The following is a 27,002-nucleotide window of genomic DNA, read 5'->3' as shown; positions in this document are numbered from 1 at the left end:
AACAGGGCTTTATTTCCTTCCCCTGGGTGGGGTTTCTCAGCTCTTCCCACTGCACTGTTTGCCCTGGTTTATCTCATTTGTAAAGAAATCAAAGCACTTGATTCAACAGGTATTTTTCTTTTCAAATATTAAAACCTTTATTTTCACCTGGATCTTGGTCCCCATCCTGAAGTTTTATTGAGTTTTACTGAACTTCATGCTCAGAAAGAAGTACCAAGCACATGTAAAAGACTGGATGGAGATTCTGTGAGTGATACAGGAGGGAAATCAAAGTGTTGCAGGTAAAGTTATTTCTTTTTAGTTTTGTACTTCACCAGCCCATCGTTGCTGAGGGTGTGTCATAAACTTCCTTTTTGTCGTGTAGTTCAGCCCACAAGAAGTGACTTGCTCTGTTCAGCTTAGTGAAAATCTCTGTAAAAAAACTTTTCATTTTTCAAAACCTTGCAGGATCAAGCCACCAAAAAGCTTAATGAAATTGGGTTGTCTTAATGGCAGAATATAAAGCAGTGGAGTTTGAGGCTTTTTATTTCATCAGCTTTAACATACAGAAAAGGGATGGTTTAATTTTCTGTGATTTTCTGTAATTACACAACCAGGTGTAGATGTAATTTCGAAGCTGCCCAAGGTTATCAGTTGTATTTAGAGGGTACACCCTGGAAGAATGGACAGAGGGAGAATGGTGGAGGGATGACAGAGGTTTGTTGGTAGATGAGAAGAAGCCTCACTATCTCTTGTTGATGCTGAATATAAAACACCTGAAGCCCATCTGCTCTGTCCTGATGACCAGGAGCTGCCTGCCCATGATCAATAGGCTGTTAAACTGTGATTAAGCCTGACTGAATCATGATCTTTATGGCAGCAGGTCTTTTCAATCTCATTGATTACCCATTTTTTAAGCCACAGGATGCATTCTGAGAATTGAGAATAGTAAATTAGTCACCCTAAAAAATGTTGGGAGCCAAACCAAAAATTCTTTTGCTTGCAGTTTTGCTACACAAAAAAGACTGCAGGGAGGAAGTAAAATGAAATTTAAACCCAGTTTAACATCCTGACATCACAAGCTGTTTGTACATCTCCTGATGATCTGTTTGTGATCATGCAGCCACTCAAAGCAAATTGTTGGTCAGATTTCAACCTGCTCTTACTCAACTTAGTACTTTAAACATGTTATATTGTGAATGCAATGGAAACTTCTTATGCAATGTTGGTAAAGCAGGGCAAACACTTCTTGCTTGACTCTGCTTGAGTATCTGGTCCTGTCTTCATTTCAGTAAAACATTCTCAGTGTTACATCAGGTTCCTTGTGAAAATTCAAAAGTACGAGGTAAAAAAAAAATCTCAAAAAGAGAAATGCAGATTTTCAAAATTATTTTAAGAGAGTAATTAAGAAATATGATTGTACAGCAAGATTGAAGGGTGGTCTTCTGCTCCTGGCTGCCCAAAAGAACTGGCAAAAATTAAAGCTCTTGCTTTATCTCTCTGCTTTCACTGATGCTTTCAGCTTTCTGCAGGCTTTCCTTTTTTTCCTTTAATTTTATTTTTTGCTATGTGTTCCTTACTGGCAGCTGGAACAGAAGGAGTGATGAAGGTTTTAACCAGTTTCATTGAGATGTCTCTGCCTTGGGTGGTGTCGGGTGAACACTGAGTTCAGTTCAGTTGACCCTTTCACCGTCCAAGGTGGGACTATTTTGGCCTCTTGCCTTTCTGACAGCCAAAAAAAGTAAATGTAAATATTAACTTTTCATAACTTTTTCAAGTGTGGCTTGGAGAAGGGACTGTGCTGTGCCAGAGCCATTCACCTCTGTGCATTTTTTTGGTGTGAGGGCATAAACACTATTTTGGTGCTAGGGGATGCACTTGGTGTGAGGGAATAAATACTATTTTGATGTGAGGTGATACTCATTGGGTGTAAGGGGATGTACTTGATGCGAAAGAATCGCTTTTGATGTGAGGGAATAAATAAATACTCTGTGTGAGGGAAAACACTTGATAAAGGAGAAACGCTTTGGCGTGAGGGAGTAAAGACTATTTTGGTGTGAAGGGATGTGCTTTTGATGTGAGGCAATGCTCATTTGATATGAGGGGATGTAGTCAATGAGAAAGAATCACTTTTGATGTGAAGGAGTAAATACTCTGTGAGGGAAAATACTTGATAAAGGAGAAATGCTTCGGTGTGAGGGGATGTTCTCGGTGTGAAGGAATCCCTTTTGATGTCAGGGAATAAATACTCTATGTGAGGGGAAAATACTTGATAAAGGAGAAATGCTTCGGTGTGAGGGGACTCTTTTGGGTGAGGGGATGTTCTCGGTGTGAAGGAATCCCTTTTGATGTGAGGGAATAAATACTCTATGTGAGGGGAAAACACTTGATAAAGGAGAAATGCTTCGGTGTGAGGGAGTAAATACTATTTTGGTGTGAGGGGACACTTTCGGGTGAGGCAATACTCTTGAAGGGACGTTCTCGGTGCAAGGGAATCCCTTTCGATGTGAGGGGACGCGCTGTTGACAGGGTCACGGGGCCCACCCTGAGCACGGGACATTTCCCTCCCCACCCTGCACGGACCCGCTCCCGCTGCTCCGGGGCTGTCCCAGCATGAGGAGCCGCCGAGGGCAGGCCCAGCCCGCCCCCGGGCCATGGCGGGGAGGCCGTGCCGGAAGGGGCCGCGCCGGGCTGGGCTGGGCTGGGCGGCGGCTCCGCGATCTCCGCCGCGATGCTGCCGCTGCTCCGCCGCGCTTGGGCGGCCGCCGTCACCTCCTCCTCGTGCTCCTCGTCCTGCTCCCCACGGCGGGGCAGCCGCCGGTGCAGCCTCGGCGCCTGCTGCTCCTACCGCCTGCGAGACGCCCGTGAGTGCCGCTGTCCCTCAGCCCCCCTGCCCGCCCTGCCGCTGTCCCGCCATCGCTGCCCAGCTCTGTGTAGGAAAGGGAGACACCGAGCTCTGCCTGGCTTTGTCCTCGGCTGAAGCATCAGGAAGTGGCGGTGTTTTAAATAAATGCAGGGAGTGTTTTGCGCCGCCTTTGCCTGAGTTGACCTTACGGAGCTCCGCAGTTTGCGTCTCACTGAGGGAAACCGGGGCGGGAGGGAAGTTTTTCGGTCATCCCTCGTGTGAGTGGTTTGAAGGTTTAATTTCTTTTCAATTGCTCGTTTAGAAGACCCTGAGCAGTGGTGTCTAGTGAAGTAGCCTGTAAAGTGCTGCTCGAAGCATCATGATTTGGGGTTCGGCAGAGGCACTGCGTGCGGGTCACCGGGTGAACAGCTCCACACAGGTGGCAGTTCTGGTTTTAAGCAGAACAAAATCCTGTGGAAACCATTCATGTACCTGTCCTGCTTGTGCCAGACCCAAGCGGTCCCCAAAATTTCTGGGTTTGGGTTTGACGGGAGCTATCTGCACGAAGCAGTTTGGTCAGGATTGGCGCGGTTGGGGTTAGCTCCTGCTGCAGGAGCTTTGAACCCCCCTTTGTGGGGTAACCCCTCTGCTTGTGTTTTCTTCTAGAGAATGTTTTGCTTCCCAGTGGGAATTATCCCATGTCTGGAGCGCTCCCAGCTCAGCTGATGGTGCTGGTGTGTAAAGAAAGCTGTAAAACAAAGCAGCCTTAAAATCTGGCAATAATAGGGAAACATTCTCTCTGGGAAATAAGGGGACAATTTCTTTGCAGAGCATTCTGCAAAGGCAGAAAGGTACTGACATGGTTCTAAGTCAAATTACTGCGCTTTCCTGTTTGGCTTTGAGTCATGCAGCTGGAATGGTTTATTTTTCTTTTGCTTTCCTGGGCACCAGCTGACTCGAATTAGCCTTTGGTGACACAGCACCTACCCTTGCCAGAAAGTTCTGTGTTCTGCATCAGCCTGACTCTGCCCCTCATCTTGCAGTGCATCCGCTGTGGCAGAGCCCGCTGACAATTCCCGGAGGCACCCGCCAGTCTCCCATCAACATCCAGTGGAGGGACAGTGTTTATGATCCCTTCCTGAAGCCTCTGAAAATCAGCTATGACCCCACCACCTGTCTTCACATCTGGAACAATGGCTACTCCTTCCTGGTGGAGTTTGATGATTCTACTGATAAATCAAGTGAGTAAAAACTCAGGGGGGGGAAAAAAATCTGTTTAATGTCTTGTTAATGCTAAGAGAGGGCAAACACCTGTGTGATGTAAGACCTGATGTTGAAAATGAAAGTACAGTAAAAAAAATGCTGGGTTTAAAGTGGTGGGAATCATGATGAAGAAATTCCATACAGACTTCACATTAACAGTGTTTTTATTACCATGGGCATTGTGCACAAATCCCCTGCTGTATGTTGAAACTGCTTTCACAAGCCTCAGTGCCCTGTATGTTTTGTAATAAACTTTACCCACACGAGTCAATCTTCAGTCATTTCTATGTGTGCTTACTCAATTTGAAACCTGATTCTCTCACTGCTCTTTATTGAAGTAATCTGCCATTTATCTTTTGTGGTGTTAATAAAGATATTTACTGCACTTGAAATAATCAGCAGCCAAATGAGCTGCAGTTGGAAAGCACACACACTTATCTCTGTGGGGTTTTAGGGAATAAATAACACTGGGCTCTGCCCTCGAGAGCAGGTGTGTGTGTGTGTGTATCTCTGTTGTTTTAGGGGAAGCAGGAGTGCATGGAAAATCCAACCATGCATTCCAGCAATTTCATGTGAATAAACCTCTGACCTGAGCAGCTCAACCTTTTTAAAGGCTCAACAGAGTAAAAAATTGACTTAAAATCAAGATATTGCTCCCAAATCCCAGATTTTCTGTCCATGTTCTTTCTAAAAGCTGCCTTTACCAAAGGATGTTGCAGAATATAAAGGTATTTCATATGGGTGGGTGAGCTGGTAGCAATTGGTCAGGGCTGTTGTGAAGCAGGATTGCTCAGCTTGTCCTGCAGGGAAAAACTGAAGGACCCTGAGCAAGTTTGAACCTGTTGGATTGGAGCCGTTTATGTTTTAAATGACTGCTGACCATGAGAGCTCCTCCAGCTTCCTGAGGGATTTAGCAATGCCCTCGGGGAGGGAGCCTCCAGCACACAAACAAACACTTGGTCTGCACAACACCAGTTTGGAAAGAGGCTGATAAAACAGTGCAGCAAAAGACGGTGGTGGTGGAATGCAGGGAGCTTGTGTGATGTTTGGGGCTCCTTTTGTTTTCCTTGTTTCTAGCTGTTCACTTGGAGTATCCATTTCCAAGAGGGAATATCCTTGCCCTTGCTCATTTAAGCACTGATGTCATGAAGAAGTGCTGTTTTTTTTTTTTTTTTTGGTGAGGTTGGGTTAGAGGACAGACTGTTACCTCATCACTTGTTACCTCATCAGTAATTTTAATTTACTAACTTTAGACTGGCTTTGCTTTTCATCAAACAACCTCTTGCTTTATAAGCCACACCCCACTATCTGTTGAGGATAAGATCCTGAAAAGTGTTTAGGAGAAAGGGGAATTGCCAGTAGGGGGCTCAGAAATATGCAATATTTAATTGCACAGGCATAAAGGCAAGGCTGGAATCATCAGGTGCTCACCTCTGAAAGGTCTTACCTGCTTTGACTGTGAGACTTTCCTTGGGGTAAATCTTTCCCTGGGAGCATTTGCTGCCTTTTCATCCTCCTCATCTTCCTTAAATGAATGAAAGTCCATGAAGGGTAGGATGGCATCAATCAATCAGTGCCAGGGCTCCAAAATGACAGAGAAGCAACAGACAGTGAGGTGTTGCTGTATAACCCCCAGTTTTCAGGTGCCTGCCTCTCTTCTCCACCTTTCTTTCTTCACTCTTGCTGTTTCTGGTTTTTCTCACTGCCAGCTTCTGTCTAACAATCATAGAAATCCAGAGAAGAAAGCTTGGGAGCAAACAAAAGCACCACAGTGGAAAGAGAAGATGAGAAAGACACCCAGGATAGACAAAAAGGCCTGAATCCTGAGATGGGGTTTGCAAGACTTGGGCTAAAGCTGAAGGTAGAGCAGGAGGAAGAAGAGGGTGAGGGGAAGGTATGTAGAGCATGTGGTCTGTCTGTGTGTGGTGCCACCAGAAACGAGGCTGAACCAGAGCCAGGGCTGCAAGAAACACCTGAAGTGATTCTTGTTGTTAGAGCCCCTCAAACTTCAGTTGTGTTTTGAAATTGTCAAGGTTGTAATTGGAGAGGAAATGCTTCTGAAGGGACTGGAGTTTCTCTTTGTTTCCTGTCACTTTCTGGTGGCCACTGCAGGACCCTGAGTCCATACATGTGTCTGTGCCTAAAGGTATTTGTGAGGTAAGCACTCAGGTGCATGTGGTTAATAACACAGATTTGTAGTCACTTGTGGGTTTGTATCATCACATACACAGGAGTGGATTGTGTTAGAGCACAGAAACTGCACTTAGGAGGGGCTTGGCTGTGTGACCCACGTGTTTATCCCACCCTTCTCCAGCACAGAATCCCAGCATGGTTTGGGTGAGGATCCTAAAGCTGATCCCAGTCCACCCCCTGCCATGGGCAGGGACACCCTCCAGCTACCCCAGGCTGCTCCAGACCTGTCCAGCCTGCCTTGGACACTTCCAGGGATGGGGCATTGGCATCTCCCAGGGATGGTCAGCATTGCATTCATGCCCAGAGCTCAGCAGCAGGGGATGAAATGAATTCAATGTCACTTTGCACAGCTCCTTTTCATTTATTCCCTTTTCACACACAGGCCTGTCTGGTTCAGATTTCAAACCTGCTGGCTGGCTCTCAGGAAAAAAAATAATACAAGAAAATCTCTTAATGCCTCTCATTGTTTTCTCCTTAGCATGGAAGTGATTAACTTATTTCCAAAAGCAGTGTTGGGATTAGGTGCTTTATACCAAAGTTTGCTGTAAAACTTCCCCATGTCCTACAGTTCAGTAAAAATCAGCAGCTGCTGATGGTTTAGTGCTGGATGAACCCTTGGAAAGGCTCTTTTCCAACCTAAATGGGTTCCTGATTCCATAAGTGTTATTAGCCCTTGGAAGTAATTAGGGCTTCTCATTTACCAGATGTTCTGATTTCATAATTAGCAAGATGACTTTGCAGGATGGTTTTGGTCCAGGTAGGAGGGAAGGAGTGGAAGCAGAAAGATGGGCATGGACTTCATTCATGTGTGTGCAGAAGGATGGGAGGCCTTCTGAAATCAGGAGAGAAGGCTGAAGTTTTGCCTTTACTCCTTGATGAAAAGGGCATTAAATCTTTCAGAAGCTTGCCCAGTGGCAGGCTGGATGTTTAAATCCTCCCTGAACAGCTTGTGGGCACAACAAAACATATTTCTGGCTGGCCTTTGCTTGTGCAGTCTGGAAGCTGTGCTGAAGCAGAATAAGATGTTGGGATTTTTGTAGCTTGCAGGAGACTGATTTGTCTGGCATTATTTGCCTTCTGAAGTCTTGTCATGAGAAATGTCAACATTTTTCACAGATCCTCCTAGGGATGTCATTGAATACATTGAACAGATGTGTCACAGGCAGTCCTGATGCTCCTGCTCTGACAGAGGGGTGACAATGGGACACTCACCACTGTGACTGTGCCAGCCTTGGTGTTTTCCCCTGGGAAAACATTCCCTCGAGGGGAGATGGATGAGGAGACTTCACTCATCTCCAGTTTGGTGCAGGGAGAACCAGAATGTGTTTGCTTGAGTAACTTGGTCATGGCAAAGTGTAGGTAGGCACTGTTTGAGTTGCTCCACCTTGCACTTTTTCATGGGCAATTTTTTTCCAAGGACTGACTGGTCTGGGCAATTCTAAATCATATTTATTAACATGTGTGTCTTGTTTTGTTTTCTAGTCATCGTTGGAGGCCCCTTGGAAAACCAGTACAGGCTAAAGCAGTTCCACTTCCACTGGGGAGCTGTCAATGACTGGGGCTCAGAGCACACAGTTGACTGTAAATTTTACCCAGCTGAGGTATGAGATGAAATCCTGAACAATGCAAATGCTTAGCTCAGGTGTGTCTGTGAAAACTCCCAATTGAGGAATTGCAGTTTATTTTGAAGTGCTACAGCTCATCTGCTGTTTTATTCTATAAAAATTCTCTGTGTTTTCTGGAGAACAGCCTGAAAACTGGACATTGGCCCCATTACTGAAAGCTAAAAATCACTTTGTTTATTGCTACTAAATTTTTCAGAGAAACAAACATACATTCTTAAGAACCATCACCTTATTTTCTGTTTGCAACTGATGAACAGTTACTAAAATAGCAAAACTTTGATACTTAAGTAACTGCTAAGGAAGAAAACGTCAATAAAAAGGATGAAGTCAGTGAAAATGTGAAACTGTGACAGCTCTGACCACAGTTCTTTGCCAAAGGAGAAGAATTTGTCAAGTGATGATGGGTTATTTTTAAGGAGAGTTTCTCTCCTGTTGGTGTGTTCGTGGTGCTGCTGCCAGCTTGGCAAGAGCCTCATTAACAGGGAGACTGTGACTAAATTTTGGGCTGGTGTATTCATTTATCACACAAAACCCCTCAATGTATTGGCTGCCAGCAGTGCAGAGGAGGATTGTTGTGTGCAGGAGGATGTTCCTCAGCAGGACAGGGTGCTCTGCTCCTCCTGGGAAGAGAGGACCCAGCTTTGTCAGTGCCTTTGACCAGCATTCCTGGAGGCAGACTGCCACAGGCTAAACCTCTTTTAAATGTGGTGGGTCCTAACTATTGGTTAAAGCAAGACAAAAAAGGAAGGGAAGGCCCATTATTTACCAAGAGCACTCAGTTCCTCATTTCTGTGGTTTCTGAGGGGCTCCCTGCAGTGCTCACCCTGCCAGGATCAGCAGCCAGGTGTGGTGTCTGTGCTCAGGGCAGGGCATGACTTCTCTGTCACTGCTCTTTCAGCTGCATTTGGTGCACTGGAATGCTGTGGAGTACCCGAGTTTTGAGGAGGCTGTGATGGAAGGGAATGGTCTGGCTGTTATTGGAGTGTTCTTAAAGGTAATTTTGTTCTGTGGGACCAGCTGTGATGGGGCCTTTCTGTTTGCATTCTGTTCAAGCCAATTTAGGGCAATGAAGGGAAGGCTGAGAGGGGATCCCATCAATCCCATCAATGTTCCCAAGGGGTGTCAGAGGATGGTGCCAGGCTCTGTTCAATGGTGCCAGTGACAGGATGAGGAGCAATGGCCAGAAACTAAAAAAGTTTCACCTCAATGTGAAGAACTTTCTGTTGAGGGTGGAACAGCTGCCCTGGGAGGACATGGAATCTCCTTGTGTGCAGACATTCCAGACCCAGCTGAATGTGCTCCTCCAGCCTTGGGCTGGATGATCTCCAGAGCTCCCTTCCAACCCTAAATATCCCGTGGTTATGAAAAAATACTTAGGCTGATAGGTAGAACTGATTGATTATTGATCAATCTTATTGATTCTCCACCCCCTCCCTGTCCCTGCAGCTGGGAGCGCGGCACGAGGGGCTGCAGACCCTGGTGGATGCCCTGCCAGCAGTCAGACACAAGGTCAGTGCTCTGAGGTGTCCCACCCATTGCCACCCCGCAGAAAGGACACCCAGAAAAGCTTTCTTCCTTAAGTGTTACTGGGGGGGCTCATTGACACCTTGGAAGGGGGAAGGGAAGGTGATTTTTCAGGAGGAATTGGACACTTTAAGCTTTCCAGACCTCTTGGAGAAATGCTGCTCTTCGAGATTGGTTCCCCTTACAAGGACATGCTTGAAATGGGGGTTTGTTTACTGTGGGATTAAGGCTTTTTGATTTCTGTCCGATCTTTGAGGAGGTTATTTGCTTTTTTATAAACAGTGGATTTTTGCTGGGGGAATGGGATCGTTCCTGGCAGGCTCCTGCCAGGAGAGGGAGCGCTGAGTCTCTGACAGAAGCAGCATTTCCTGCTTCCCCTGCCTGTTCCCTTCTGAAAGTACACTCAGAAAACCACATCGACCACTTCAACTTCTAATCTCATCCAGCTGAAGTCGCTGTGCCGCTGCTTCTCACGTGAAGGAGATTGTAAAACCCAAATAAAACAAGTTTTTATATCAGAGCAGCAACAGCTCTGCCAGATAAACACCAAACACGTCAGTTCAGTGCCAGAAGACCTCCCCAAATCTGAATGTACATCTCTTGTGATAATATCATTTACAGTATGTGAATTTAAAAGAAACTAAGCCAAGATCCCCCAGTATATCCTGAAACTCCCCCGGGTGCAATGTTTGGGTGGGAAATCCTGGGCTTTGAAGCTCCTGATATATCCCACGAGTGGGAATGAACATTCTGGAAATGGGAATATTTGATTTAAATTAAACTTCAGTCCTGTTCCTGCTGCCTAAAATCACGTGGTGAAAAGTAAACCACTTTTTGTTTGCAGTCTTTTAAGGATCTGGCACAGCTACCTGAACTTATTCCACCATTTGTTCCCTCTTTTTCCTGGCTGCACCCAGCTCCCACAAAGCCTTAGGCCCCTGATCCTTCTCACTCCTTGTTTCTCCTGCACTGAATTCCTAATGGCTTGTGGGGACAGCAAAAATATTTAACTTCTGTCTGCTCAGCAGCTGCCCCTTACACCTCAAATCCAATTTCACCCAAATTTGAGGGATTTAAAATAATAACATCATTAATATTCCCAACACCCCATTTCCCATGCACACACAACACAGTTTTTAACCTCACTCTCAAGATACTTTTCAACTTTCTGTCCATTTTTTTCTCAAAACACCTTAAAAACATCCTTAAAAATGTTTTTTCCCTGCTGTTTAGGACACTGTGATCGAGTTTGATGTCTTTGATCCCTCGTGCCTGCTCCCTGCCTGCCCGGATTACTGGACCTATGCGGGCTCCTTGACCACTCCCCCCCTCACCGAGTCAGTCACGTGGATCATTAAGAAGAAGCCGATCGAGGTGGATGAGGATCAGGTAAATCTCAATTTTCCTTTCAGATCACGCCTCTTGCTGCCACACAGATGCTCAGAACCAGTTGTTTGCCAGTAATTCTCTGTGCAAAGACAAAAATTCTCTGTGTTTTCAGACATCTGTGACTGTTTCAACCCAGGATTTGGGGAGGAATCCTGGCATTAACGGCCACTAATACTGAAAGACCTCTCCAAGATGTTTTTCCAGCTTGATTCAACTTTTCCATCTATTCTCAAGAGTTTTATCTTGATCTGTCATACAGTTCTGGAAAGCTGCCCCTTGAAAACTTGGGGGGTTTTAGGAACTTACTGGAATTCTTTTAATTTTGCTCTCCTTAGCATGATGCAGCCTCTTTGTGGAGGGAACGGAAGAAGGGAGGATTTTGTGAGCTGGAAATTGTTAACAGAGAACTGCAGGCAGAGTGTGGCATTCCTTTAAATTGAAATTGTTCTCATTTTTTTCTCTTTTTCTTGGCTCTTTACTCTCATAGCAGTGACTTACCATTGGAATGGCCTTGTGAGCACTAGAACCTGATCTGCTGCTTTATTTTAACCCCAGTTACAAACCAGTGAGAGGAGAATAACTTGGGCATTGTTGGGTTCCCTCTTTTCTGGGTGCCAGGGAGGCTGTAAATGGAGATTGGATGAAGTATTTTAGTGGCAATAGCTCTCTCAGGTGTGCCACACTTGGGATTTGATTTCCCTAAGGGTAGCAGATGACTGATAACCCTTCCATGCTGGTGTGGGTAATGGGACAATCTTTATCAGCAGCTGTGGGTGCTAAAACCCCTCAGAACACAAACCTGGTGCCACATTTGGGATTTGATTTCCCTAAGGATAGCAGATGACTGATAACCCTTCCATGCTGGTGTGGATACCAGCAGCTGTCGGTGGTAAAACCCCTCAGAACACAAACCTAGTGCCACGTTTGGGATTTGATGTCCCTAAGGGTAGCAGATGACTGATAAACCTTCCATGCTGCTGTGGATACCAGCAGGTGTGGGTCCTAAAACCCCTCAGAACACAAACCTAGTGCCACATTTGGGATTTGATTTCCCTAAGGGTAGCAGATGACTGATAAACCTTCCATGCTGCTGTAGATAATGTGACAATCTTTACCAGCAGATGTGGGTGCTAAAACCTCTCAGAACACAAACCTAGTGCTACCTTTGGTGCCACACTTGGGATTTGATTTCCCTAAGGGTAGCAGGTGACTGATAACCCTTCCATGCTGGTGTGGATACCAGCAGGTGTGGGTGGTAAAACCCCTCAGAACACAAACCTAGCACTACCTTTGGTGCCACATTTGGGATTTGATTTCCCTAAAGGTAGCAGATGACTGATAACCCTTCCATGCTGGTGTGGGTAATGGGACAATCTTTACCAGCAGCTGTGGGTGCTAAAACCCCTCAGAACACAAACCTGGTGCCACATTTGGGATTTGATGTCCCTAAGGGTAGCAGGTGACTGATAATTCCATGCTGCTGTAGATAAGGTGACAATCTTTACCAGCAGCTGTGGCTGCTAAAACCCCTCCGAACACAAACCTAGCGCTCCCTTTGATTTCACTCCCCTCTCTGAGGATAAACTCTTGTCCTTTGCCACGAATTCCCTGCATGGGGGGTTCCTGGGAGGTGACAGGAGTGGCCCTTTGTGCTTCCCAGCTGGAGGCCTTCAGGACGCTGCTGTTCACGTCGCACGGGGAGGAGGAGAGGAGGATGGTGGACAACTTCCGCCCGCTGCAGCCGCTGATGGACCGCACCGTGCGCTCGTCCTTCCGCCCCCAGCTCGGCCCGTAGCTGCCCCAGCCCTGCCCTTGCTGCCCATGCCCTTCCTTGGCTGGCCCCAGGAAAGCTCTGGGGGTTTTTAGTTTTGATTTTTTTTTTTAAGAAGTGAGTGATATTTTAACCCTTAACTTGTTCCGAGGCAGCGGTCAAGAAGGAATTATTAAGACAGATAAAGAAAAGGACAGTTAATGATAAGGACAGGAGAGCTCCTCCCCTGCTCCTTCTCTGGATTGTTCTGTGTTTCTTCAAATGCTCTTTCAGTGCCTTGCATGAATTAGTAATCCTGGGTGAAAATTCTTAAGAAAGAAGAAGTGGGAAGCAAAGAAAAGTATCAGGCCTGATCAGGTCCTTTTAGGGAATTGTTTGATGTTTGGGAAGAGAGCTGGAAGGGAACTGGCTTGTCTCAGAGACATTTTACCTTCTTCCTGTTTCCTTGGATGAGAGGAGAAGGGAAAAATGACTTCCAGGATCTCTTTCCATTCTGTTGGCTGCACATTCCGTGTTTGATGTGGGTGCCACAGAATGCCCACTGCAAGGACACCAGGAGCCAGAGGACTTTTTCTAAAACCTTTTAACAACTGTAGAAGCTTTGGCAGCTTTTGTTTCCCCCTGTTAATAATCTGTTAGGAGAAGGGAGGAGAGGAGAATTCACCAGTGTCTCAAGACTGGCAAGAACAGCAAATTAGGTGAAAATGTTCAGTTGATCCCAGGAAACTGATCACATCAACAGAAGGCAAGATTAGATAAGGCTGAACCTCCCAGTGGGATGGGGAGGGCAAAAACCCAAACCAATTCCTAAAACCAGTGCTAGGAGAGTGTGGACAAAACTGAGAAAGGGCTTTTATTTCAGTAACTCAGGGAGCACCAGTGCTCTCTTCAGTTTTGCCTTAAGATGTATTTTCCTATAAAAACACTTACCCAGCTTCAGGACCATTGGGGACCAGTTGGTTTTTCTTGCACCTTATGGGAACAAGGTCCAGTGGGGGTTGGAATTGATTTGTGGACAAGCAGAGCTGCTGTGAGAGCTGCCAGCTGCCAGCCCTTGCCAGGAGCTGTGATCCAACAGCCCCAGGGATCCCTGACCTCTCACATCCTACTAAACCTGATCTTCTCTCAGGCCTGTCTGCTCTGCTGAATTTAGCAGATCAAATTCCTGCACCAGATTTCTGATGAGGAGCAGCTCTGTCTGTGTCATCTCCATGGATTGTTTTTCAGGAATCTCTTCAGGAATCTTTCCTCCCTCTGTTTGATTGCTGGTGGGATTCAGTGAAGCCACAACCTGGCTTGGCAATGCTAAATCCAGACCTTTCAAATTGGTACTTTGGTTTTTTTAAAGTCCAAGTATTCAGTTCCAAAGCACCTTAACACCTTTCAGTGTGAGCCTGATGTTTTTAAGGGTTTGAGATCACGTTTTGAAGCAGTTGAGTGCCCAGATCCTGCCTTTCCTTCCTCAACAGCTCTACCTCAGGCTGTGTTCTGTTGTGCCTTTGTCCCTGCAATGTGGCCCCTTCAACTGAGTGACTCTGGGTGCTGGAAGGAAGGGAATCTCCCTCTCTCCCAGTGCAGGGTATTTTTCCTGTTGGGAATTCAGTGGAGCTCCTTGGTTTCACCAGTTCCCCCAAGCCCTCCCTGTCAGGGGAACATTTCCATCTTGGTTGTGCCATCTCCCTTTGGATGGGGCTGGGATTATCCTGGGACAGTGGGAGGTGTCCCTGCCATGGCAGGGCTGGCACTGGATCAGCTTTCAGGTCCTTTCCCACCCAAACCATTCCATGATTTTCTGATTCCATGATCTCAGTTGAACTCTGCAGGCTTTGCCATCATCACTCAGATCTTCAGCTACAAAACCACATCAGTGATGAATTTGCTGGAGAATGATACATTCCAAAACAAAGCTGGAAGGAACAGCTACAGTCCAGGGAACAGGAAAATAATTATTTTACTTTTTGCCTGAATACATAATAATTATGATCCAGTCATTAAGTCTGAGATATTTATTCAGTGCTGTTCTTGCAGACACTTTCTGAGGAGGAAGCTGGAGAAAGATGGCAGCAGCTCAGATATTTTCTACTCACTAATAGAAAAAATTGTAATACAAAGACATCTTAATGTTGCCTTCTATTTAAAACCAGAGCTGCCTCAGCAGCACTGGGCTGTGGGTGCATCAATCTCCTTCTCATTTATGAATGGATCTTTTAAAAAGCTTTTCTAAATGCTCAGTTTTTAAATTGCTCTTGTCATTTCCACTGAGGTTTTGGATTTCTCTGATCCACTGAGAAGAGTCACCAGCTGATCCAGCTTTCCCAACAAACCCAAAACCCAGATTATTTTAGGGAACTGCCAGGGTTTGTGTTCAACTCCAGCTGCTCTGGAGCAGCCTCACAGCCACTGAGCTCTCCATGCTTTGCTCCTTTCAATCAGATTTTCCTCCTGGATGTGTAAATCCCTTTTGAACCCCCCTGCATCCATCAGAGGGGATGTGGGATATTCCCTTCCCTGTGATCCAGTTCAAGTTCTCAGAGAGATTTATTTCAAGTTCTCACAGAGATTTGCTTTGTTCAATATTGCCATGGAAGCTTTGTTAGAGAATAGTGAATTACCCAGTGATGCAGTTAAGCTGTGTCCATATCTCCATCAAATCACACTTATTTTTACTGACATAAAATAAAGAAATTCCAATTATAGCACTGATCACTTCAAATATCTGAAAACAGGGTTAATGTAGATTAAAAAATAACTGTACTGTGCTACAAAAAGAAGTTTTACAGGGTTTTACATTTATTTTGCTGTTTCTTGAGTCCTGCATTTATGTGTAGTGTTTCAGCATCTCCTTAAGGCAGGCAGGAGCTCAGCTGCAGGGCAGATTGTTGGAATTAATCTGGAAATGAACACACTGAGGTTGGTTTGTTTGTTTGTTTCCAGTGTAACTTTCCTGTTACAATGACTTTATTGACCTTGTGAATGTAAACTTTAGGAAAATAATTGTGTTTAAATCAAGAGATGGGATAGAATTCCTGTGCCTTATTCTCTCATCCAGTTCTGTGTGGAAAAATTATTTGATTGTTGGGTTAGAGCTGATTTTGCACAATTAAGTTAAAAAGGAATTTTTGGGCTCTTTTGGGTGGCACAATACAAAAGGGTCAAAGCACACATTTGTATTTTCCTTGCATAAGAGTCACTTTATTAGTGAATACTGCCCTGGGAGGCATTCCTGGGGCAGCAAGTCCCAGCAGTTAAAGACTCACAGCAATAACTGGGGGACAGCTCCCTGCAAAGGGAGGAGCAGGAGGAGGTGTGGAGGTCAGTGCTGCTCTGATTCCAGCTGCCTTTAGGGATTCCTCTGAGCTGCTGCTCTCACCTTGGCCTGGCTGCCTTCACACTGGGGACACCTTCCTCTGGTGTTGGGGTGTTTGGTCCCTGTTCCTGCATTCCAGAACTTTCACTCTGCAGGCATTCCTGCCCACTTCTGTGCTGCCTTTTCTGGCAGGGATGACAGGAGGGTATCCCCTGGCTTTGGAAGCTCCAGAATTGGAGTTTGCTGTGATCTCCAGAGGGTTTGAGAGGACTGGAATTCTGCTTTGGATGAAGGGTCCCCTCATGCCTTAATTTGGGATGTTTTAACTTGTATCTCCTGGCACATCTTGGCTTTTTGTTTGTTTGTTTGTTTGTTTTGTGCATCTCATTTCTGTGGCCTTTATGATGTTGTGTATTTAATGTGTGTTACCTGCCTGACCATAACTGAAATCACTGTCTGCAGACAACACCTGGAACAGGGAATGCTTTTTGTTTTCCTGGGGTCCAGGCCCTTCCCCAGAGTTTTTCCCTGATGTACAGAACCCTTCAGCTGCTGCATTTTACACTGTTACATTAGAGTGCAACTACAATAAAGGAACAGAGAAACCCATGCTTGTATCTGTTGTGTAATTAAGCTTTTCAAGTTAAAAAAAAAAAAAACAAAAATCAAATTTCCTGTCAAAAAAAAGATCAGAATTGCTCTTTGGGAATGCCCCAGTTGATTAGGAGCAGAGTCTGATCAGCTGGCAGATGTTCTGTGATCCTTCCAAGCCCTGAAAGGCTCTGCTGAGCTGTGTTAGAGTGAAAGCACAAAGAGCTCCCTGTGCTGCTGGAGGGTGTCCCATGATTGGTCACAGCCAGGCAGATGCCTCAGGCCATCTCCAGCAGCATTCCAGGACCTTTCCTGAGCTCCTTCACTGGACACTGCCCATTCAGCTGGCCCTGTCAGCTGAGCTCCTTCCTCTGTCATAACACTGAGCCTGGAGCTGGGTGCTGTGACTCAGCTGCTGCTTGTGCCTACAGCAATGCTGTCAAATAAGCCAAAAAAACCCTTTAAGTCGATTAAATTACTGATACCAATTCGAAGTTGATCAAAGAGAGTGGGTTTGGATGGAATATTGGGAAGGAATCACAACTGTGAGGGTGGGAGGCCCTCACTCAGTGTGCCCAGAGCAGCTGGGGCTGCCCCTGGATCCCTGGCAGTGCCCAAGGCCAGGCTGGACAGGGCTGGGAGCAGCCTGGGACAGTGGGAGGTGTCAGGGTTGGAACTGGATGAGCTTTAATGTCCCTTCATCCCAAATCACCCACGATTCCGTGAACTTTGGGTGAAATAAGTGTTAATTTCTGTCTCACAGCTGAGCCACACCTGGAGTCCAGCTCTCACCCAGACAGGTTTTGTTTAGCTGGATTAATCCAAGAAGTTTCTCTTGATAAGAAAAACAGAAGCTTCCATTCCTGGTTAAGGAATCCCCCTAAAATGATTGTAGGTAACGTTTCTAGAAGGTTCCCCAAGTGTGCTGGTGGGTGGGCAGCCCATTTTCTTGTGGAGAAAGAGTGGCCTGGGTTAGGAGTGAGGCCAGCTCAGCTCTTGTGACCATTTAATGGTTCTAGAAGTGCCACCCCTTCCATTTACCCCGGAAAAGCAGCTCTGAGCTCTTTATCAGCACCGCTGAGGTGTTTGCTGGAGAAATGGGGGATTGATGCCAGCAGGATCAAGGCAGCTTTTCCAAAGAACTGCTTCAAAACATCCCCATCCCTCCTGACAAATGGCCCATTTGCTCCTGCTCCTGCTCCTTGTTTGTGCTTCTGACAAATCATTCCTTCCCTCCTCCTTTTTGATGTGCCAAGCTCTGAGTGTTAGCACATGGAGAGCTGATTGGATAATCAAATAGTCTTCAAAGATCCTGCGGAAGAACTCGGGGCCCTGAGGAGAGGTAATGCTCAGGGCCGGCCGATAACAGCGCCTGCCATTGGCAGCTGCTTTGAAGATGTCGGCTCTGGGAACACACCCCGGTGCCAGGCTGGTGTTTTCTCAGGAATACAAATGGAAAAACAGTTGCAGAATGAACTCCCATGCAATAACTTGCAATAATTTGTACGAGAGATAAGCACGAGGTTGGCTTGGAAAGGGCAGTTCAGTGTTTGCTGTCTGAAGCCTGGCATTTCAGTCCTCAGCTCTGAGTCCGGGAAGAAATTCCCCTTGGGAAGATTGAGAACAGGATAACTGTGTCCCATTCTTGTGGGAGCTCATGGAAATGTCTCTGTGGGTTCCTATCAGGTGTAAAATGCCCATGGTGGGATTCTTGGGGCCAGCAATTGGACTCGATCCCTGTGGGTCCCTTCCAGCTCAGGAGATCCTGGTTCCAGGTCATCATTGGCCTTGAGGAGCTTGGCCTGGAGCACTGGAGAAGTAAATCCCTTGAGAAATGATTTTATTCCCCCAAATATATAATTGAGTATTCATCTGAAAACACCTGAAGCAAATACTTAATTTCAATCTCAGTCCTGTCTGCTGCATCCTGTGTACCAAGGCTGACACAGGGATAATCCCATTTGTTGTAAGTATCTGATTCTTTTCCTGATTTCAAGGTCCTGGGAGAAATCATGAAATGCAGCAACAAAAATGGCCTGTCATGGTAAACTAGTAAAGTAAAAAAAGGCTTTGGGGGTTATAGAAAACCCGTGATAAATGTTTTGTTGTTTATTTTTAATTAATTGTCAGAGTCTTTTCAGTCTCTTCAGGGTCCCATTTCTCCTTGAAAACTGGAGGAACGTGCTTCGTGCCAAGGTAATTTCTGGTTTTGCTCCCTTCCAGAATTTGGATGTTTACCTAAAGTCAGCAGCAGATTTTTGAGCCCCTGAGCAGCCACTAGATGTCAGGTTTGGATTAGTGCTCCGAGGACTGGGCTGGTTGGGATTCTGGAATGGCTGGAAGTGGTCATGATGGAAATGAAATGGAACTGAAATGTGCCCTTTCCCCCCAGAATGTCCACCTCACGTTTCCCTGGAGTTCTCTTGGAGAAAACCCTCCAGGCCACCTCCTGCGTGTGTGAACCGTGCACAGAGGGGACTCCAGGAGGATGAACCAGCCTTGGGTTTGGAGCTCAAGCACCACTCCCCGTGTGACAGCCCTGCCTGGGAAGCAGCTCCTCACAGGTACCACCCTCAGAGGGAATGTTTGCAATCAGAGCTTCCAGGCTGGGGCCTCTGAGCTCCTCTCCTCCCAAGAGGGCAAGAGGGAATCTGAATTTGCTGAGGGATTGGCTCCTTGGGCATTACTGTAGTACCCAAGTGATTCTCCTTGGATGCAGAACCTCTGCCTTCAGTGAGGCACACCTTGCCTTTTTTCCCTGCACGACTGCCAGATGGGTGAATTATTTTATATTTTCGTTTCACAAACAAGCATTTTGGTGGCTTTGCCATCTGTCAGATTTGAGATTGGTGACTCATTAATGTTTCAGAGAAGCCTTTTTGGCTGCCAGGAGGGGCTGATTCCCGCAGCGCCTCTGCAGAGGTGCAGGTGATGCAGCACCGGGGCCTTGCCCTGTGCTTGTGAACTGGGGTGGAAAAGCATGGCAGGATGGGGCTGGGAGAGGCAGGATATACATCCATACACATCTGTACATGGTACAGACATGGCTGTATATCATACAGACATGTGGGTATACCATACATATCTGTATGTATAGCCTGTATTTCCTACATACATGCATGTGTATCCTGTATATCTTACATATGTGTCGGTATATCCTGTATATCATACATACACATCTGTAGATCCTGTATACCATACATACACATCTGTATATCCTGTATACATGTATGTATATCCTGTATACCATACATACATGTCTGTATATCCTGTATATCATACATACACATCTGTATATCCTGTATACATGTCTCTATCTCCTGTATACCATACATACATGTCTGTATATCCTGTATACATGTCTCTATCTCCTGTATACCATACATACATGTCTGTATCTCCTGTATACCATACATACATGTCTGTATATCCTGTATACATGTATGTATATCCTATATACCATACATACATGTATGTATATCCTGTATATCATACATACACATCTGTATATCCTGTATACACATCTGTATATCCTGTATACCATACATACATGTCTGTGTATCCTGTATATCATATATACATGTCTGTATCTCCTGTATATCATACATACACATCTGTATATCCTGTATACCATACATACATGTCTGTATCTCCTGTATACCATACATACATGTCTGTATCTCCTGTATATCATACATACATGTCTGTATCTCCTGTATATCACGCATACATGTGTGTATACATGTTACCATGCAAAGGGACCCGCTCTCCTCTACAGGAGCTCCTTTACAGAGCACACCGAAGGCCCAGCGCCCATGCCGGGCGGAGAAGCGCCGCTAACACCCCTCCGCTGCGGGCACCGAGTGCCACCCGGGCCGAACCGCGGGCTGGCATTCGCCTCCCTCTGTCCCTTCTGGGGCCCGGGCTGAGAGCGACGCGGGCCCGAGCGGGCACCCCGGGGGCGCTGCGGCATCCCCCGGCGCTCCTGCCCTCCTCCTGCCGCTCTCCTCCTCCTCCTCCTCCCCCCGGCGCGCAGCCCGGCCCACCGCCGCCGGAACAAAAGGGGCGGCCGAAGGTGGCGGCGTGGCCGCGCCCGCTGCTCCCGCCGCTCCGCCACCATGTCCGCCAGCGGCGGCAGCTCCCCCGGCAATGCCGTGAAGAAGCGGAGCCCGGCCGGCTCGGCCGCCTCGCTGCCGCAGGAGGAGGAGAAGCAGGCGATGGAGAAGATGCTGGAAGGGGCGCAGGAAAACGGCTGCGCCCGCTCGCCATCGCCCTGCGGCTCGGCGGAGGGGGTGACCCTGAAGCGGAACATCACCCTGCTCAACGGCGTGGCCATCATCGTGGGCACCATCATCGGCTCCGGCATCTTCGTCACCCCCACGGGCGTGCTGCGGGAGGCCGGCTCGCCGGGGCTCTCGCTCGTGGTCTGGGCCGTGTGCGGCGCCTTCTCCATCGTGGGCGCGCTGTGCTACGCCGAGCTCGGCACCACCATCACCAAGTCCGGCGGGGACTACGCCTACATGCTGGAGGTGTACGGCTCCCTGCCCGCCTTCCTCAAGCTCTGGATAGAGCTGCTCATCATCCGGCCCTCCTCGCAGTACATCGTGGCTCTGGTGTTCGCCACCTACCTGCTCAAGCCCATCTTCCCCACCTGCCCCGTGCCTGACGAGGCTGCCAAGCTGGTGGCCTGTCTGTGTGTCTGTAAGTAGCAGCGAGCGGCGTTCGGGTGCCAGGCAGGAGGGGCAGATGGGGTTTAGGGAAGGGATTCCTCCCCGGGAAGGTGGGCAGGCCCTGGCACATGGTGCTCCGAGGAGCTGTGGCTGCCCCCGGATCACTGAAGTGACCGGGCTGGAGCATCCTGGTCTGGTGGAAGGGGTCCCTGCCCATGGGACAGGATGACCATTAAATTCCCTTCCCATCCAAACCATTCCGTGATTCAGTGACCCTCTGCAGGTCCCCGCTGTCCTACTCCACGTGGTTCCTCACTCTCCATCACCTTCCCCTAAAGATCTGCACCATCTCTCCTCTGCTACGCTGGTTACATCCTGGGTTTTTGGGGTTTTTTTTGGCTACTTTGAATAGCCACAGCAGAAAATGTGTCTCCACCCGTAAAAAATTCAGCAGAAAATTCCTCAAATGGCAGCTGTGGGCTAGCGAGGCTCTCTGATTCCCGAGCAGCGTGGGATAAATGCAGCGAGCGTTTATCCTGGGAGCTGGAATGGGATTTCTTGTGCTTTCCCACAGGACCATGCAGGGTAAAGCCCCCTTGTCCCCGGGCTCTGCAGGGCCCTGTGGGCGTTGGTGCGCGGCTTTGGGTGAGGATAACAATTATCTGTCACCAGCAACTGGTGCTGAACTCGCCCCTGAGCTGCTTTCAGCACCAGATGTGAGAGGAGATGTTTCCCGCCCGTGTGTGCGCTGATAGCGCGCTCAAAACCTGTTTTTGTGGGGCTTCTTTTGCCAGCAAACATTCTGTCTGTCTGTCTGTCTGTCTGTCTGTCTCTGGGGCGATGCCTTGCAGGGATGTTCGGTCGCGGTGGGGTGAAGTCAGGAGCCTGGTGCCAGCCTGGGCACACAGAGCCCTGCCCGGGCACTCAGATCTCTCCCAATGCACTTTTTGTCACCTCTCTGCTCTTTTGGGATCTGCAGTTTTGCCACTCAAATCATTTTTTCTGTTCCTCTGCTGACTGCAAAGTCACCCCATCCAAATTCCCAAATCTTTTAAATACAGGACCATGCCCTGCCTCTTCCCTCCTCATTTCCCATTCAGTCTGTTCTGCTCCACTGGAATTTAATCTCTTTCTAGAGATGTTTATTGGGAGAAGATAAAATTTTTGTGAGGGCTTTATAAATCATTTCTCCACTGGACAAATTCACAGCCAGGTGATCTCTACCTTTTTGCATTTTAAATGATGAGAGGGAAGCTGCTCGTTGGTGCTGCCCTTTTCTAGAATTGTGTGAGATTCCTTCCCCCCCCGAGGATCTCAGGCATCCCAAAGCTGCAGCACATGGTCGTTATGGGAAGATAGATTGTCTGGAAATGTCTCAGAGCCAGCCTGACCCGGCTGTGGGAGGTAAATGATATGGTTAATTATAGGATTGATAACAGGCATGGCACTGGGCCGTGCTTTCTTCAGGCAAGACTGAAACTGCTCAGTCCCCAGCTGATTTTTAGGAATATAAAGGTACCTGGGCAGGCATGTGGATTTCCATCCAAATTCTTTACAGCGTGAAGAGTGTTTCTTAGGGAAATGTACTCATTTAACAAAGAGAGCTGTAAACTGGTCAGGGAATAGTCCTGCTGATGGGTGTGCTGCCTTTTGGAAATCTGATTTTCGAGCTTTGCTGCTGCTCTGCGCTGTGGGTTCCTCAGGAGAGGGGCAGGAATGCACGTGCTACTTGTGTTCCTTGCTGAAAAACCAAGGAATTAGGATAGAATTTAAGGTTTTCTTGCTGCCTTACGGCAAAGTTTTGCTGTGCAAGCACAGATGGAGCTGGCAAAGCCTTTGGGGACATGTTTCTAACCCAAAGTGACTTTTCATCTTCAGGATCATTCCCAAAAGGGGTCTCTGTTCCCATTCTATTGCTCAAAGCCCAGGGCAGGGTTGAACAGACCTGTCCACGTTGGGATCTGTTCACTGGTGAGGATTTGCAGCACCAAACTCCTTGGAGCCAGCTCTCATTCCTGTTTATGCTCCTCCAAGAAAAGTCTCCAGCCTTCCTTTGGTAACAATTAGGATTTGCCTGGGGCAGAATTTGTTCCTGAACCTCTATCCTGAACTGCCAAGGGAAAGGTTTGGAGTTCTCCAAATCTGCATCATCCCCATGTGTTTCTCCTTTAAGCTCTGCTCCCCCTTGCACTGCTGGCTCTTGGTTTGTTTATGCTTTGGGTTAAGTTTGGGGTTGTCTCCTTTGCTCCAAGAGGTTTGTTCATCCTGCAGCGCCTTCAGCAGGGCAGCTTTTGGGAACTTTGATTTTTGGAACTTTGATTTTTGGAACTTTGAGTTTTGGAATCAGCTTTTCATCTCCCTGGTGCCAAAACCACACCGTGACCCAGGAACAATAAACGAAATAAATCTGCTCCAGGGGCTCAGGCAGCCACACAACACTTGTGGGGACTCACAAACAGCTTTGTTCAAACAGAAACTGCACAGAGAGAGACTTCTTTAGACTTTTCAAAAGCTCTAGAGTAGAAAAAAAAATGACCTATTTGTGCATAGGCTGTAGCACATACATGAATGAGTTACCTCAAAATGGGGGAGAGCAGCTTGGGAAGCAGCAGAGGAGTTTGGGACCTGGGGCTGGGGTACAGTAGCCAAAATCCAGCCTTGCAGAACAGTCCCAGCTCTATTCCTTGCAGGGTTTGTATCTCCACACAAAATGCACTTGGCTGCACAGTTTGTAGTAAGAGGAGGAATAACTAAAGTTATTTGTTTCCACTTTGCTGCTGCTGAAGGGTTGAATAAATCATGTGCTGTTCAGAATTTGCCACCCTGAACTTCAGAGAGTGAATTAATGCATTAAGAGAATCTAAATCACAGGCTTGAGTGAAAGGAAAAAAATGGTTGGAAGAGAGAATTTTGTTCCCCTGGAAGGTGCTGAGGAAAACAAGGTGGGTGGTAAGGAGAATTTCCCTACAAGCAGGTATTTTCTGCCCTGGAGGTTGTAATCTACACACAGCTGGTATGCAGGGCTTCTTTCATGGGCACCGGGAGTGCCTGTGGTGGTTGCCACAAATAAAAGCTGGGAATCCACTCCAGGGAAATCTTCCTGGAGCAGGAGGGGTCAGGCTGTTCATCTTTAGCCTCATTTCATGTTCCCCACATTTGGCTGAAGACTTTGCAGGCTGCAGGTTACTTGGGTGATTCAGAAACTCCAGCATCTCTTTTAGCTGGGAGATTGGATGGTTGATACTTTAAAACTCATAACACAAAATCCATCCACGTTTGGTGTACAAAAATTGGAAGTTCGGGAAACAGTTTGTGCATTTGTGTGCAAACCCAGGAATAATTTGAATTCTCTCACTTCTGAGCTCATCTAAACCAGTTTTACCTCTTCTGTAGTGGGTGGGGGGACAGTTATTAGGTGCTGAATTTGCATCCCTGATGATCTACATTACAATGTCAATATTGGACACGGCAAAGAATTAAACCTTGGATCCTGTGCTCTGTCTCAGCTGTGAGGGGCTCAGGTTTTCTTTCCATCCTGCTGCCACTTGTGTGAACACTTCAAGTTAATAAATCCTAACAAAAATCAGTAAAAATCACCAGTACACCCGGTGTTTTCCAGAGAGGGCTCAGGGATGGAAGGTGTTAAACTGAATTATTAAAGATGCTGGGGCTGTTCCTCATTTCCCACTGTTGATTTGCAGATTTCCTGCTTGCACAGAGGCACCTGCCCAGGTCTGGTGCAGTAAATTCATTCCCTGTGCATCAGGGAGACAGGAATGAAGCTGCTGCCAGCCCTGAGCTGGATCTTGGTGTTCCACAAGTGCCTGAGCTGTTCATCCCACACATCCTCACACCCTGAGAGCCACATACAGCTTCTAGAATTGCCTGATTTCCTGACAAGAAAATCTGCTCCACAGTGGAAAACTGGGATTGGACTCGATAATTCATCCTTGTGAATACTTTCCAGCTCAGGATATTCTGTTGTTTTAATTTTGTTCTTGCTCCTCAGTGTTAGATCAGCAGTTTGACAGTTTGCTTCTGAATTCGTGTCTCGCTTGTTAATTAGATATGGAAATCTGGCACTAATTGTCCCAGCACAGCAATATCAAAGCCAGGGAATTTTAATCTTCCTCAGAATTTATCTAAACTTCCCTCCCTGCTTCTGAGCTCTGCTCTTGGGCATTTCCCCTGCAGGGCTGGGATTCCAGGAATGCTGATAAACTCCTCATTTGTCTCTTCTGTTTAGAGCAGCCAGAGAGTGGAAGGATGAGCAGGAGGCAGGTCTGAGAGCCCTTGTCCTGTGGAAGTGCTGACACTCCTGAGAGAAGGAGTCCAAGCAGGGGTGGCTGCCAAGCTGTCCAGGAGGGAATATCCAGTGTCAGCATTGCACCCAGAAACCCCAGATCCCGTGGGAAGCAGGAATGTCTTTATTTGACATCAAGGTTTTGCTGCCAGGCTCAGCTCTTTTACAGGTGTGTGGATTTTCACCTCACCAGGAATTAACTGGTGAAAAGCAAACACCAAACACACCCAGGGCCTGTCTGCCTGAGATGGGTTCCTTCTGCAGCATTGCTGCTTTTCATTAATCAGCCAGGACAAGCTGGGTGTGAAGCTTTGAAGATTTCTTTTCCCTCCTCCAGAAAGGTGGATTAAGGGACTAAAGCTCCATCAGCAAATTGCCCTTGGTGGAGTGGAGTGGAAGGAAAGGGTCTGTGGAGCCCCTGCTGGATGGCAGAGGCTGCAGGGCTGAGGTTGCTTTTTTAATCTGTGTTTAATTAGAGCAGCATTAATGGAAACAGGCTCTGACACTCACAGGGCTCTCCAGAAATCAATGAGAGCTTGGAGGGCTCTTGAAACACACAGGGAGCAGCCACTGCAATTCCAGCTCCCCTCTCCTGGCTCTCACAACAATTACCCCAATAATTGTTACTGTGTTTGAATCATTTATGGTATCACTGAGATCATTCTGAGTCTTTCTGCTCTGGCATGAACAAATTGGGAAGGTTTTTGGAAAACCCCTCCAGGGTCAGCCTCATTTAAAGCAGCATCATTTGTTTTAAGTATTCCAAGAGTTCCATAGTCCCAGGGCCAGATGTGGCCACAGATCCAGTACAAGGGATGGGAAATTCAGGTTTTCCAGTCAGGATGCAGAGCTGAATTCTGTGCACACAAAACAGTGGCAGGTGCTGCTCCCTGTTGGGAAGATGCTTCTGTGAGGTGAGCATGGAGGTTAATTTGATGGGAATGGGAGAAATAGGGAGAAAAGATATAGAAAAGCTCTTTCTCCCTGTATTTTGTTTGTTTTCCTGAGGTAAAATGTCCTGTTGGTGGAATTGCTGTGTCATGTCCTTTGGAAACCTTGGCAGTAAATCACAGCCTTCTTCCTAAGGAGCCAAAATAGCAGCTCCTGCCTCTAGGTAGGAGCCACCTCTCCCAACACTCAGGAATTCTTTGGGGTTTTCCTGTGTCCTACTCTTATTATGGGATAGGGGTGGTGACCTGGTCAGGCTGCCTGGGGTTGTTTGCTGGGACATCCAGAGTTCCTGGCCTCAGTGTGGGTTTGGAGATGACCCCTTTTTTAAACCCCCTGGTAGGGCAAGTTTGCCTTCTCCTTGTTGATGTGTCCATTCCCTGATTGCTGTTTTGGAAAGAGGAATAAAAAGGGAACTGGGAAGCATTGCCAGGGATGTTGATTATTATAAGGAGATTTTAATATGGACACATTCACTCTGAGGCCAGGAGCTTTCCAACAGCCTCATGTGCCCCCAGGCCTTTCCCTTTCCAGGACTGACTGCCCTGGGTGTTACGTTTCTCCAGGGATTTGTCCTTGCAGAAATATCTGCAA

The 27,002-nt window shown here is 47.1% G+C and overlaps 2 protein-coding genes across 2 annotated transcripts in view; both read left to right on the top strand.

Annotated features, from left to right (window-relative positions):
* Positions 1-2,643: 2,643 nt before the first annotated feature.
* CA5A (carbonic anhydrase 5A) lies at positions 2,644-16,505 on the top strand. Its single transcript, XM_071440815.1, has 7 exons — positions 2,644-2,843; positions 3,868-4,065; positions 7,763-7,881; positions 8,804-8,899; positions 9,352-9,414; positions 10,663-10,818; positions 12,479-16,505. Exons 1-7 carry the CDS (start codon positions 2,711-2,713, stop codon positions 12,611-12,613), a joined length of 900 nt encoding a protein of 299 aa, XP_071296916.1. The 5' UTR covers positions 2,644-2,710; the 3' UTR covers positions 12,614-16,505.
* A 3,804-nt stretch (positions 16,506-20,309) lies between these two features.
* Positions 20,310-27,002, top strand: part of SLC7A5 (solute carrier family 7 member 5) — a 32,138-nt gene continuing 25,445 nt past the window's right edge. The window contains exon 1 of the mRNA XM_071440814.1: positions 20,310-21,188. Coding sequence (XP_071296915.1) covers positions 20,606-21,188 — 583 coding nt within the window. The 5' untranslated portion in view covers positions 20,310-20,605. The remainder of the gene's footprint in view (positions 21,189-27,002) is intronic.

Source organism: Agelaius tricolor, unplaced genomic scaffold, assembly GCF_023055355.1.
Source record: "Agelaius tricolor isolate 1412-34295 unplaced genomic scaffold, bAgeTri1.0.p SCAF_15, whole genome shotgun sequence".
NCBI lineage: Eukaryota > Metazoa > Chordata > Aves > Passeriformes > Icteridae > Agelaius > Agelaius tricolor.
Note: the sequence above shows the minus strand (reverse complement) of the source record. Positions and strands in the feature narration are given on the sequence as shown.

What these genes read in the sequence shown, in the direction of transcription:
- CA5A (XM_071440815.1), top strand. Translation starts at nt 2,711, where the DNA reads ATGCTGCCGCTGCTCCGCCGCGCTTGGGCGGCCGCCGTCACCTCCTCC. An exon ending in GTAAATTTTACCCAGCTGAG is followed by an intron (nt 7,882 to 8,803) that starts GTATGAGATGAA and finishes CTGCTCTTTCAG; the next exon opens with CTGCATTTGGTGCACTGGAA. An exon ending in TGCCAGCAGTCAGACACAAG is followed by an intron (nt 9,415 to 10,662) that starts GTCAGTGCTCTG and finishes CCTGCTGTTTAG; the next exon opens with GACACTGTGATCGAGTTTGA.